This window comes from Maylandia zebra, linkage group LG22, assembly GCF_041146795.1.
Source record: "Maylandia zebra isolate NMK-2024a linkage group LG22, Mzebra_GT3a, whole genome shotgun sequence".
In the NCBI taxonomy this organism is placed as follows: Eukaryota; Metazoa; Chordata; class Actinopteri; order Cichliformes; family Cichlidae; genus Maylandia; species Maylandia zebra.
The window spans coordinates 14,909,072-14,923,420 of NC_135187.1; the positions used below are offsets into that span (position 1 = coordinate 14,909,072).

At 40.8% G+C, this 14,349-nt stretch overlaps 2 protein-coding genes across 4 annotated transcripts; one reads left to right on the plus strand and one right to left on the minus strand.

Moving 5' to 3' along the window:
- Positions 1–277: 277 nt before the first annotated feature.
- LOC101463914 (GTPase IMAP family member 9-like) lies at positions 278–2,046 on the minus strand. The gene has a single exon (XM_076879420.1). It carries the CDS (start codon positions 1,927–1,929, stop codon positions 928–930), a length of 1,002 nt encoding a protein of 333 aa, XP_076735535.1. The 5' UTR covers positions 1,930–2,046; the 3' UTR covers positions 278–927.
- A 5,201-nt stretch (positions 2,047–7,247) lies between these two features.
- LOC101469064 (cytosolic non-specific dipeptidase) lies at positions 7,248–14,276 on the plus strand. Of its 3 annotated transcripts, none has more exons than XM_014413917.4 (12): positions 7,248–7,425; positions 8,499–8,576; positions 8,959–9,102; positions 9,230–9,392; positions 10,943–11,031; positions 11,729–11,929; positions 12,045–12,129; positions 12,224–12,384; positions 12,495–12,659; positions 13,191–13,332; positions 13,728–13,875; positions 14,076–14,276. In XM_014413917.4, exons 2-12 carry the CDS (start codon positions 8,517–8,519, stop codon positions 14,140–14,142), a joined length of 1,425 nt encoding a protein of 474 aa, XP_014269403.2. In that variant the 5' UTR covers positions 7,248–7,425; positions 8,499–8,516; the 3' UTR covers positions 14,143–14,276. The 3 variants fall into 3 exon arrangements, with proteins under 3 accessions (XP_014269403.2, XP_076735534.1, XP_014269402.2); XM_076879419.1 differs by lacking the exons at positions 7,248–7,425; positions 14,076–14,276 and adding exons at positions 7,518–7,641; positions 13,959–14,037; XM_014413916.3 differs by lacking the exon at positions 7,248–7,425 and adding an exon at positions 7,522–7,641.
- The last annotated feature ends 73 nt before the right edge of the window (positions 14,277–14,349 follow it).

The following is a 14,349-nucleotide window of genomic DNA, read 5'->3' on the forward strand; positions in this document are numbered from 1 at the left end:
TCCCTTATACATACAGACATACATACATACATGTATTTATGTATGTGCAGTCAGACCAGCTTCTTTTGCAGTTTCTCCTCTGACAGCACAAGAAGCAACCCTCATCAATAAATTCCATCTGTTTAGCTCACGATGCTTTTAAACACACTCTACATCATCTGAGAGAGACAGATTCAAGAAAGCGCCACAACTAATATTACATTTATCTCGGCATAAACCTATTGCTGCCGAGACAATTCTACTACAATGGTGAAAGCAAGACGCAAGTCACCAGAGCTCTTTGTGTGATCTTGTGCACGAGGGAGATGACCAAGACGAGCGCTGTTCCTGCTGCTCGAACCCCAGTCACTCTCAGACAGCTTCCCCGTAGCACTGCTCTTTATTGTGGTTACATAAATATGCATAGTCTCATTAACATGTGACATCTCAACCAGGCATATATGTGAACAAAGAGTACCTTGTCTGTGTGTAGGTGTGTGTGTGTGTGAAAATATGACCCTGCGAACAACTCCCCAAAGCTGGTGCTAGGAGTCCAACGGTTCACCTAAATAAAGGGCTCTTATACTTAAACAGATACAGAGTAGGTGTCCTCCCATACCATAAATCAGGAAGAGAAGGTACGACCTGTCATGACCTTAGGTTGTGTGTGTATGCCAGAGCACTTTGGAACGCACACAGTCTTTGCAGATGAGACATTCTATCAATATTCAATCGATTATATACCTCTAAACATTATTGATGCTATGTTTCTAAGTACAAATGACAATCATAAAATATCACTCCAACAACTAACATGATCAATAATTAATAATTCGTTTTAATGTAATCCAATAAAAAGTAAATAAGAAAATAAAAATGAGAATAATGAGAAGGACTTGTTAATATTGTCTTGATGATGTGAATGAGCTGATGCTGAGTGAGTATTTGTCACTGTGTAGTACACGCCTGCTTCCTCACTTTAGCAGCAGTAGTACGATCCAGTGCAGCTCCAGCTGCCACACCCAGTCCAACTCCAACCAGCACTCCTACTGGACAAGCTGCAGCTCCCACAATAGCTCCAATAGCAAGCTCGGTCGCAATCGCAGTACCGACTCCAGCAGCTGCTCCAGCACCGAGTCCAGCAGCAGCTCCAGCAACAGCACCAACCCAGCTGCCCCGGATAAACTTGTTTTTTCTCTCTGCTTCATATCTTGCTTCAGTGGCCATCAGCCCAGGGTTTTTGTTCTGAAGTTGTTCCATCTCTTTGGTTATAGCGCTCTCTGCCTTTTCAAACATCTTGTTGGTGTAGTAGCTTCCTCCGTTTCTCTGAACCATTAGTCTGATCTTCTCCAGCAGCTCTCTGACCTGAGCAGGATCTCTGCTATTGTTGTTAAAAACATGATATCCTCCTCCACACTGACGGACGAATTCACGAAGAGCTGGAGTCTTAGTGATGAATTCTTCTATGGAGACATTCAGATCTACATGTGTGAACAACACCATGGTGTAACGAACGGCTTCATCTCCAAACACCTCCTGAAGGATTCTCAGGGTTTTTTGTTCTTCATCTATAAATATGTTTGGCTGGATCACAACCAGGAACACATGAGGACCAGGAGCAGCCAGTGAGATGCATCTATTGATCTCCGTGTTCACCTGGCCTAAGGTAAACACAGAGTGAAACAGGCCTGGAGTATCAACAACAGCCAGGGTTTGAAAATCAAACAGAGCTGCTTCCTGCTGACACTCTGACGTCACTGAGGCAGGGGATGAAGCTGATGCTGTTTTAAAGGCTTTTCCTCCCAGGATGGTGTTTCCCGATGAACTCTTCCCAGCTCCAGTTTTCCCAACAACAACAATCCTGAAGTCTTTTTCAGCTTTTCTCATGGACTCTTTAGCCTCTTCGAACATCTCATTGGTGTAGCAGCTTCGTTCGTTTCCCTGAACCATAGTGTTGATCTTCCTCAGCAGCTCTCTGACCTGAGAGGGATTGTCATCATCTCGGTTGTTAAAAACATGATATCCTCCTCCACACTGATGGATGAAGTCTTGGAGAGCTCGATTTTCCCTGATGGATGAAGTCTTGGAGAGCTCGATTTTCCCTGATGAATTGTTCTATGGTGACTCCATCATGCTCCAGGTTATCTCCACATGTGAACAAGGCCATGGTGTAGTCTGCTAAGTGTACTCCAAACATCTGCTGAAGGATTCTCACTGTTTCTCGTTGTTCGTCTGTAAATCTGCTCACACAGATCACAACCAGGAACACATGAGGACCAGGAGCAGCAAAGGAGATGGATCTCCTGATCTCTGTCTTCATTTCCTCTTCAGTTTTAACATTATCAAACAGACCGGGAGTATCGACCACAGCCAGTTTTTGACCTTCAAACTCTCCTGTTTCCTTCTGACACACTGAAGTTACCGAGCTTGAAGATGATCTAGATTCAAAAGCACCCTTTCTTCCTAAGATGGTGTTTCCTGATGCACTTTTTCCAGATCCAGTTTTTCCAACAAGCACCATCCTGAGCTCTGGTTTCGCTTTTGTATGCTTCTTTTGTGGTTCCCCTGACTCTGTTTAAATAAATCAGAAAATTTTAACATCAGCGACTGTGTTAACATCAGTAAAACCAAATAAACAGTGTGAAAAAGTGTTTGAGCTCCTTCCTGATTTCAGATTTTTTTGTATGTTTGTCTCTGCATGAGAATCCTCTGCAGGTTTGTGCAGGATAAACGGGTTAGTTTGCTGCACTGTGTTGGGTTTAATGTAAAGAACAGTGTGTGACTGCTGCACAGTGGTTGTGGGTTCATGGTCACAGTTAGCTTACATCAAGTGTAGCAGAGATTCATTGACTGAAATTCACCTTCATACCAACTTTATACCATCTAGAAATCAGACAGCATTAACAGTGCTCTGTCAGTGTAGAGGATGAAATCAACCAGGACAACTTATGAAACATTTTTTTTACATCTGGTGTGTGCATGCACGAAGAGCAGCAGGTCAGCTGATCGCAGCCTGTACACTAAGAACATCTACTGGAGTGCTCAATAGAAATTATTGAGTTTGAGAGTTTGATTCTTTTACCCACACTGAGACCTTACAGCTGATTTTAGGGTTCCTCCACCTGCCGAATCCACTTTAACCCTGTGCACATTATCCTGTTTAGACCAAAATTACTCCAAGAGTACCCCAATGACTCATCCAGGACGTCACAGAAGAACCCAGAACAACGTAAAAGACCTGCAGGGTTCACGTCTCAGCTAAGGTCATGATTCAGCAATGAGAAAGAAACTGGGCAAAAATGGCCTCCATGGCAGAGTTCAAGGAGAAAATCACGGCAGACCAAAAGGAACATAAAGACTCGTCTCAGTTTGGACAGAAAACATCTGGATGATCCCTGAGACGTTTGGAGACAATGTCTAGTTGGACCTTAAAATGGTTGTCAATCCATTTTTGATCATGTGCTATGAGAGGTAAGATGAAAAAGGCAAAGAGTGGTTGAAGAAGAGCGAGGCTCGTGTGGCCTCCCCACTGACATCTTTTTTTTTTTTACATTACTTACAGTATCAAGGTAAACGTTTTCTATGACCTCATTAAATATACGTAATTTATTGTACAACGAAGTGATTCAGGAAATGGAGCTGCTACATCTGTCACTAAAAAAACACCATGTTTCCTTGCCAGAAAAGTTGATCTGATCGTTTAAGCATTAATCTGCTGATGATAAGAGAAGCTACAGATGTTTCCTGCGCTGTACTTCCTCTCTCTACATGTCAATCAATGAAACAAAAGCCACAAACAAGGAAACAGAAGAAGCTACAAAAACCGAAACCTGCCCTTTGTTTTTCTGTCAAAAGTGTTAAAATCGTGTTTACTTCTCGTGTCATCTACAAACTGCTTCCATCAAGGTTTTTTTTTAACCATTGGTTGATTAATGTTTACGTCGGTCATTGTGCTCATGTATTTAGATCATATTGTACAATCTGCTTTACAATAACAACCACACAAAAACGTCAACTATTGTAAAAACAAAGGAAACCAGTGAGAGGAATAGATCAAATAAAGATAAAACCTGAGAAAGATAAAGTGAGTGTTGAGTTCTATTACTGTTTAATTAACACTAATATTATAGATTGCTCTTTTTAAATGTACTTGCCGAGTCGCTTGTATTTGCTGGCCATGTTCGTCTTTTACAGGCAGTTGATGTGTGGTTTCTGTCTCTGCTGAATAGTTTCCTCTTTATTACCCCATGGTCTGAGTCTGCTGTTAACACTTCCCTTTGAATGAGTGACATTTTAATAGGACGAAAAAGAAGCAGATACTTGCTGGTTGGATGTCAGCAGATGTGTAATTTTGTGATGTCGTCTGTGTTTGGTGCAATCTGTCTGTGGTACATCACTTCTGTAGCGTGCATGCAGCAAGGCACAAATCTTGTTATTAACAGTCATGTTTCTGCTGCTGTTACAGATCAGCGTGCAGACTCTGTGAGAAAAAAAAAGTGAGACACACAGAGCAGCAGGCTTGTTTTACTTGCAGGGCAGCAAAAGCATACACTGTGGTGGACCACTGGAGGGCTCCACTCACACCCAGTTCTCAGGAAGTGTTGTTGCTGTGTTTTGGAGGGAAAAGTATTCAGTTGTGTGGTGATGAGTAATAAACAAGGAGTGTTTGTTACTCATCACAGCTAAGGACCCCGTTGATTGGCGAGAGCTCTCGTGTTGTCTGTGTTTACCTCCACAGTGGATCTAAATGTCGACCCCTGAACAGGATCCAGTAACAATCACTGTGGCAGATATCTAAGAAAATGTCTTCAGTATGAAGAGTTGGAAAGCACCAAGACCAAACATGATTCACACCTACTGGCTGGACTCCATGAGTGTCTGGCTTCACAAATGAACCAGTAGCTAGTAGATGAGACACATCCAAAATGGCTCACTGAAGGCCAGACAGTCCTGATTCCTAAGGATCACCATGAGGGACTGGTCCCATCCAACTACCAGCCAAAGACCTGCCTCAGTGCCAAATGGAAGCTTCTGTTTGGCATCATAGCGGCTAAGATGAACAGGCATATGGCTCAATACTTGGCACGGAAAGGAATGGGAAGAAACACCAGAGGGGTGAAACACCATCTACTGATAGAAAGCACACCTGGATCCTGGAATGCCCTGAGCTATACAAGATCAACAGGATCCTAAGAGCCTTCATCAGAAATTTGATGGTGTTGTGGTGAACATCAGTCCAACTTCAAGCCAATCGATTTAACAAGGAGGTGGTCTTCCGTACTGCTGTTCCACATAGGCCTGAACCCCCTCAGTGAGATCATTGACAAGACTGGCTAGGGAAACCAACTACAGAAAGGCGTAATCATCAGCAAATCCTCTACATGAATGACAGCAAGCTGTATACCAGGAGTGAACGACACATCGATTCACTGACCCACACTACTATGATCTACAGCAGGGGTCCCCAATCCCTGTCCACGAGGGCCGGTGTCCCTGCAGGTTTTAGATGTGTCCTTGATCCATCACAGCTGATTTAAATGGATAAATTACCTCCTCAACATGTCTTGAAGTTCTCCAGAGGCCTGGTAATGAACTAATCATGTGATTCAGGTGTGTTGACCCAGGGTGAGATCTAAAACCTGCAGGGACACCGGCCCTTGTGGACTGGGATTGGGGACCCCTGATCTACAGTAATGACATTGGAGAAGTGTATTTGGATGGTAACAAAGAGAGGGAAAGCAGTTAGAACTGAGGGGATTATACAACCAGAAGGCAACATTGCAGACATCGAGGACAGCTATAGGTACCTGGGACATCCACATATTAAGCCAAGTCCTGAAAAGTCAGCTGAATGGGTAGAAGAATGTCCGGGCAATTAACACCTACGCTCTACCGGTGATCAGATACCCTGCTAGGATAATAAGCTGACCAAAGAAGGAGACAGAAGAAACTAACATCAAGAAAAGGAAGCTCCTGAGCATGCATGGAGGATTTCACCTCAAACCCAGCACCATGAAACAGTACGCTAAGTGGAAGGAAGGACACTGAGGACTAGCGAGTGTCAAAACCACTGTCCAGGTTGAAGGTGAAGGCAACAGACCCCCAAGCTGGGTGAGTGGCTCTAGCAGATCCCAGGAACAACACCCAAGATCTTACTAGATTAATAAATGAATGAACCATATGCACAGAAGGATTAGATTATTAAAGTGTTTTTTATATATACTTGGCTATAATTATTCTCACCGACACTGCTGTAAGACAGCTAATAGTAAAGATAAATAGTTGAAATGACAATAAAGGTTTTGACCAGCAGGGGGTGTGGGGTTGTGTGAACATAAAGTCTCGAGAAATGAAACCTTGTTTTTAAGCAATTGGACAGAAAGCTTCGAGGCTTCATCTGACCATCAGTAGTATTAATATTATCTTCAGACAACAATAAAACTATTTTAATAAAAACATAACAAAAGGTGTTGTGCCTGATCTTTAATCTCTGTTTCTGCAACATAAATCAGGAGCCAACACACCCAGGTTAACTGGTGATAGTCACAGTTTGACGTGCCGTGTGACAACCGTATGCTCAAGGTAACATGACGTCAACGCAGTAGTCTGAAAACATTGACAGCTGCAGGCAGAGGTGTGTCTGATGTGTTAAACACCAAACTCGAAACACGAAATTGTTGAGCAGTCTAACATCCACTCTGAGTGTGCTGTAGTGTTTTTTTCTATCACACAAAAGTGTGTGGGAATCATAACAAAGGCAGTAAGAGCATTTAACCCAGTGGTTCTGAAAGTGGAGGGGGCACGTAAAATAAAATAATTAAACCTTAAAGATGGTTAGTTTAGTGGTTTATTTTATTGCAGCCTGTAATTTTTTGCAGTTTATTTTTATTTGTTTAATTGTTTTTTCCCCTTCCTCGTTGTTTTCTTTACTTTTGCACCTGTGGTTCAGCTACCCAATTTTGCTGTGGTTGGAAGACGTGTTTGTGTGTTTGTGTGTGTGTGTGGGGGCGGGGCAAGGTTTTCTTGTAGACTAGGAACACTGGGTGAATGTATTTTTAACAGGCAAAGATAAGAAACACAAAACAAGTCACAGAAGGGTCTTAAAAACATGAACAAAAATGCTGCTGGCCTGCTTTAAGATTTAAAGGGGGCCCTAGCAAAAGAAGTTTGGGAACCACTGCTTTAACCTATCAGCGCAGACACCTTCAGCCTGTTCTTTGGGGTTTAGCGTCTCCCGATAAAATCACGTGCTCTTTACTCTTTTTTCAAATCTAAAACAAAACAAAACAAAAACAACAAGCACACGAATGCATGTTTAAAGACGAAATATTGACTGCGTTCTCCTGGTTTGTTAGCGGCTCCTGAAAAGCAAGTCTAGCACACATATCTTCGACCAACAGTCAATCTGTGACACCAGTTAATCTGAAACACCGGAATAAAAACAAAGTAAGTCTGTTTTATGGGACAGGTAGATTTTAATGGTTCCCTTTGCAGTTCAGACATGCCCAGGAAACGTATTTGTCAGAGAGGGCTAGATAAGGTCTTAGCTATGGAGTGTTACCTACGTGATTTGCTTTCGCTTTGCTTAGCGATTACACCCGAGATACTTTCACTTCACTTGCCATTGTTGGCATTCAGTGCACACCTGTGGGAAATTACGATGTGAGTATTTCATTTTTTATTTTCAGATTCTCACTCAGCATGACACAATTTGATCGTCATTTATGACCATAAAATTCCATATTTAACCTTCTGTGCAGATCTGAAATGAGAATTCTATTTTATTGTCATTTTATGGCAAAGCTTTGTAATGTAAGCCACATACGTGTTGGCTTTTTTCTCACTGTTTGGTTCTGAAAGCCTGCAGCTCCAATCGACTGCAGCTATAGTTCTGCAAAATTATGAAGTGAAACGAGTTTGGCTGGAAATCAACCCCATGTTTATTTTGTTTTAAAGGATACACGGCACACCATGCTAAGACTTATCACTTTTTCCGCCCATAGCTCTTTAGGAATCAAATGCGGCAGTTTGCAGATTTACGCCTGGTGACTTTCATGTTTATCAGCCTAGGAGTTTACATACTTTGGTTAAAATACCTATAAAGAAAGGTAGATTTCCAGTCATGATTTAACTGTTGTTTTAATAAAAAGCAACTGTGCGAAAGAGGTGGAAAATCAACACCACAGCTCAACAGTGTTTCAATATCAGAATCTGACATTGTTTCAATGTCAACAGTATTAGAAAATATAACGTCGAATCAATGTCAGGTTTCAACATTGATTCAATATCAAAACCTGACGTTGTTTCAATATTTTAAAAGGGTGCAAGGGTGACATTAGGTCAACGTCACACCTCAACTTTGATTCAATGACATCGTCTGATATTGACTAAACATTGTTTCAATGTTTCCTTGCTATCTGGGTTACGTGAAGTGCATGCGTGCATGAAGGGTTTGTCCTCTCATAAGATTGCACAAACCCAGACGTAGACTCACACCAGTCTGCTTGTTTAACCCTCAGATCCCATCACTACCAAAAATGTCTCATCTCACTGAACTTTTCAAGTATGTGGACGACCACCAGGACCTGTATGTGCAGGTAAGATCACTCAGAAAAAACTACATAGTGCAGCTGCTTAATCATTACGTTTTTTGCATGATTGTCACTTGTTTTAATGGCTTATTGAGCTAACTGAAAACTGGACAGATTTGCAATTCCTTCACTTAAACTGGGATTATAGTACAGTTCCAGCTGTAAAACCAGTTTTCCTGATAAGAATCAGTGATATTACAACTGCTGCTCGAGTCAAATTTTGTGGGTGTAATGTCCTAAGAATAACTCATTGTGGCTCATTCTTTTGCAACAAGTAACTGCATGAAATAGTAAAAAACAAAAAGAAAAGAAAAGGAAAAAAAAGATAAAATCTCTATAAAAAACCCATTTTAATGTCTTTAAATCCCTTTTTCGTAATTGTCCTCAGCGCCTCGCTGAGTGGGTGGGTGTCCAGAGTGTGTCTGCTTGGCCTGAGAAGCGCGGGGAGATCAAAAAAATGATGGAGATGGCAGCCAAGGACATCGAGAGGCTGGGAGGGACTGTGGAATTGGTGGACGTTGGCAAGCAGAAGGTCTTGCACTGGTTACATTTCTTAATGCATTAATGATTTGTATATTGCGTTATCTTTTCTACTTAAATTTCACCATAAATGGACCTTGTTGTTAAACGGTCACTCAGATTAAGTTTCATTCATGCAGCTTCCCTCAGGAGAGGAGATCCCCCTGCCTCCTATCATCCTGGGGCAGTTAGGATCAGACCCAGCCAAGAAGACGGTGTGTATTTACGGGCACCTTGATGTTCAGCCAGCCAACATCAGTGACGGCTGGGACACAGAGCCTTTCACTCTGGTGGAGAAAGACGGTAAGAGGAGAATACTTTTGGTCTTTTACAAAACAACTCTGGAGATTTTTCTGAGCTGGAAAGTTATGTGAATAACTGAAGTCAGCTGGAACGCACTTTGTGCTTGTAAAAATAGATTAGAATTAAGTTACACCGGGTAGTTTTTGGTTTAGCAAAGTTATAATATCAAATATGGCTAAAAAAATGAGCTACAGTACTGTCCTGTAGATAGAATAGATGGCAAAACTAAAAGAAGAAGAAGAATTAATTTTCAGAGCAGCATAAAGGCAGTTTGTTACTATCAGAACATTCTAATAACCTGATGAGGACTCAGTGTTTTAGTGGTCTTAACTGAGATTACAGAAAACGAAAAAACAAATCCAGTCAGCAGGTTGGTAGTGCAGGATGACGAAGTGTGGAGTGAGGTGTGTGAATCCTGTAAGGTAGCATAACTAAGAGAAAACACGGTATCAACAAGCTTAACTATGTACACTGGGAACACTGGGTGAATGTATTTTTAGCAAAGATAAGAAACACAAAACGAGTCACAGAAGGGTCTTAAAAACATGAAAAAAGAAAGCTGTTGGCCTTCTTTAAGTTTTAAACTCTCATCCAAGAGACTTCTTCAATTCTAAAACAAATGGTTGTGTGTCTCAGGTATTTAACCCCTAATAGTTTTTCTCAGGAGGTTCTGAGGGTTGTTAATCATGCATCACATTAGCCAAGGTGTGAAGAAAACAAAAGATATGGGCCATTACCATCATATGAGGTAAGGTTGAGACCTTGACCGAACACTTCCATTTAGCAAAGGTTCAAAGATTGTGCAAAGGTTCACATGACAGAATTGTGAAACACACTCGGCAAAAAGGCTCAAGTGAGGCGTTTTCCTTTGTGAGTCATGACTGGTCCTTTATTTCACAGACTGCATTTGTTTGTGCACATAACTAAGTCACTGCAGCATTCCTGAATTGGTGTCTATGCTTTGTTATGCTCCACACAGTAATGCAAAAGCTGTGCCTGAATAATTTCAACCCTTTAAGGCTTCTTTGTTTTGTGTTAAACAACACAGATTGACTCTGTTGAGCACGATCTTACGGACTCTTTAATACTGTGTAGCACAAGGTAACCTAACCATTTTTTGCTGCTTTTTTAGATCTTACATATGTTGCATCATTTCAGTACATATTTGCATTTAAACAAACTTTTTTGATGGGACAGGTAGGACAGGTTTTTTTTTTTCCAGCTAGAAAATTGAGCACACGTGGTCTTATGTGTTTTCTGGTGAGAGTCAGATGACACAAAATGCCACATCCTCTTCCCCCTGTCTCATTCCTGCCTGCTCAGCTGTGTTAGTGCTGCTTATGTCACATTTTACAAAACCTGCTGCATATCATGCAGATCATTTTTTGTATCATAAACAAGGATTTCATATCATTAACCCTAACCTCCAAGTTTAAAATCAGGGCCTGTGGTGTGCTGACTATGTAATAAACATTACCTTAGAAACATTTTTCAGTGCCAATAATTTCTCATTAAAACCTTGAAACTGAAACAAAGTTTTATTTTTGTAGGTAAGCTCTATGGAAGAGGATCTACTGATGACAAGGGTCCAGTGTTGGCCTGGTTTAACTGCATTGAAGCGTATCAGAAGATCGGAAAGGTACAGTTACTGCCAGATTTAAGCTGGCCAACAAAAGGTGTTTCAAGTTCAGATAGTTTAAAGATGATATGATATTTTAGTGTGTCCTAAAGAATCAACCCTGTGGCCTGACATGCTAAGATGGGCTTGTTTGAAAACTAAATTGAAATTACTGACAGGAGTATATTGAGGTGTGAATTTTTATTCCAGTATCTGAAAATGTATACCATTACTTCTTATCAAGGTTTTTATTTTGTTTTTGTACAGTGATGATAAAGCAGAATAGCTACTATACAGCACTATTCTAAAAGGATATGTGGGTCATTTGTATCATTTTAAAAATATGATTTAAGCTTGATCTGTTGCGTTTTTCCTTACTTGGTGGTTTCTGATATGGCTCTCTGGATCTTCTGATAATTAGAGTAAATCTTTAGCAGGAATTTCATTAATGGGTGTTTAGTCAGAACAAATAAATCCCAGCTGGTGAATGTACAGTATTTATTTTTAAACATGCATTCCTGCTACCTGCTATTCACATTTATTCAGTGGAGCACCCACAATTTCATTGTACATGTACAATGATAATAAAGTGCTATTCTATTCTATTCTATTCCTGTGTTAAAGTACACCACTGCAGATCGTTTGTTGTCAAGAGATTATTTCAACTCTAGAAAATGAGCCTGAATTTTTTTCTTATGTATCTCTCTTCTTGTTGCAGGACCTTCCCATCAACATCAAATTCTGCTTCGAGGGGATGGAAGAATCTGGATCTGAGGGTCTGGATGATCTTGTGTTTTCTAGAAAGGACACTTTCTTTAAAGACGTGGACTACATCTGCATCTCTGACAACTACTGGCTGGGCAAGAACAAACCCTGCATCACCTACGGCCTGAGAGGAATCTGCTATTTCTTCCTTCAGGTGAAGTCCTGTTGGATTACTGTTGGTGGGGGGTGGGGACAGTGTTTTATTATCAGAAGGGCATACTTGAGCTTTTCGTGTTTTTTAAAATAATGTTTTACATTCCAACCTCAAGGTGGAGTGTGCTGAAAAGGACTTGCACTCAGGGGTGTTTGGTGGCTCTGTTCATGAGGCCATGACCGACCTCATCGCACTTATGGGCAAGTGAAGCTGATAATTGTGATTTTTGGTCTCACCGACCTTATTTTACAGCAGTTTAGAGTTTTAATCATGTGTTTGTGACTTCCTGCACAGGCTCCCTGGTTGACAAAAGGGGTAAGATTTTGGTTCCTGGGATCTATGACAGTGTGGCGCCTCTGACAGCAGAGGAGCAAAAGCTGTACGAGAAGATTGACTTTGACTTGGATGAGTACTGTAAAGATGTGGGGGTTGACCAGCTGCTGCATGACACAAAGGCAAAGAAATTATTTATGTTGTTCGCATCACTCATTGGTGGAAATGTGCTGTTTAATTTTGGGTCATTCACACTTTTTGAACCTATTGTTCTTTATTTCTTCCACCATAGGAACAAATCCTCATGCACCGTTGGAGATATCCTTCTCTTTCCCTTCATGGTATTGAGGGGGCTTTCTCTGAAGCAGGAGCCAAGACGGTTATTCCTCGCAAGGTCATCGGCAAGTTTTCCATCCGCCTTGTGCCTGACATGGATCCCAAAGTTGTGGAGAAGCAGGTAAACAATGTGATAGGTAACAATGATGGCATATAGCACTCACCTAAATAATGTAGCAGAAGTCGCTCTGTATCTCTGCCACTTATTGGTAGTTTGTTGCTCAGATGATTTGCTTAGCCATGCTTTTTTTAAGAAGTCCGTGAAACAAACTGCAATGTATAAAATTGAGAAATATTATGAATATATTATATTATGTAGTAAAAAACTGTGGAGGGATTTAATGTGAATGAAGGTAAGTTTATTTAGACAGAAAACCAATATCACAGATCATAGCATTAAAATATACAGGCAAACCAACCAATCAAGTCACTTTCTTTTGCCTTACCTAATACAGTTCAACCCTTTGCACACATAGTGTTTTTTTTTTTAAACTGACTCTGAATTAACATGACAAAGAGATGTAGTTAAGTTTTACTACCTAAATCTGAACCTGGATTGACTGTGGGCCACTTGGAAGTAGCCACATGATTAGCTTCAGTTTGTTTCTGCATAAAAGCTCCAACAAGTCTAAGTTATCTTCCCCTCTTCAAGGTCATCGATCATCTGCAGAAGAAGTTTGCTGAACTGGGAAGCCCCAATAAACTGAAAGTGAACATGGGCCACGGGGCCAAAGCCTGGGTCTCAGACTTCAACCACCCACACTACATGGCAGGGAGAAAGGCCATGAAGACAGGTACAAGGACTTAATGATAAAAGCTGTTAGATTAAAGAGGGAGTTCACTCAATCTCCCCCATTTCTTTTATTTTGCTAAAAAGTCTAAATCAGTTCTGTGTTTTTTGTATTGCAAAAGTGTAAGACACTTTCTCCTGCAATGGTACAACTGACTTTCTTACAGTTTACATGTTGATACTTTTTCTTTAAGAGGAAAATATTTTTTCATGTTTCAGCTCCTGTCCTCGCTAGATGTTTCAGGACATTAAAAACAAAGACAAGCAAATTTTATAAGTTTTTTGTTATATGCATGTTTTTGTGAAACCTTTTAAGTCTTTTTCAGATATTTTTACTGCTAGGAGTGTATCCAGTTTTGTTGTGATGAAAAAAGTCTTATCCTCCTCGTTGTGCTGTAGTCTTCGGGGTCGAGCCTGATCTGACTCGCGAGGGCGGCAGCATCCCGGTCACCCTGACCTTCCAGGAGGCCACAGGCCGTAATGTCATGCTGCTTCCTGTAGGGTCCTCTGATGATGGAGCTCACTCTCAGAATGAAAAGATCAACAGGTTGGTCACAGCTCACACTGTTTCACTTCTTTTGAAATGTGGAACAAGTAGGAACTATTGATAAAATGGATGAAATATTGCAGTAAAAGAAGAGGATCATGTTTGTCATCTCCAGATTATTTCTGTTCTAAACTTAATGACAGGTAAAGTGAGTTTTTTAATTATAAACCATTATCATCGCTTTATTTCTCCATTTTCAGATCAAACTACATTCAGGGAGTCAAGCTGCTGGGAGCATATTTCCATGAGGTCTCTCTGCTGGAGTGATTTGATGGTGTCTCATAATGACAGGTGTAATATATGCTCGTCCTTCATGTCAGACCATAAACTTTGTGGGTTTACTTTTCACAATGAATGGTTTTATACACCCTGCTGATAATAAATGTGTCTTTCTTACTTTATTTGAGTTGTTTTTCTTGTCATTTCATGATGTAACAAGATGTACTTTTGATGCAGTGCACTGCTTACCATCAT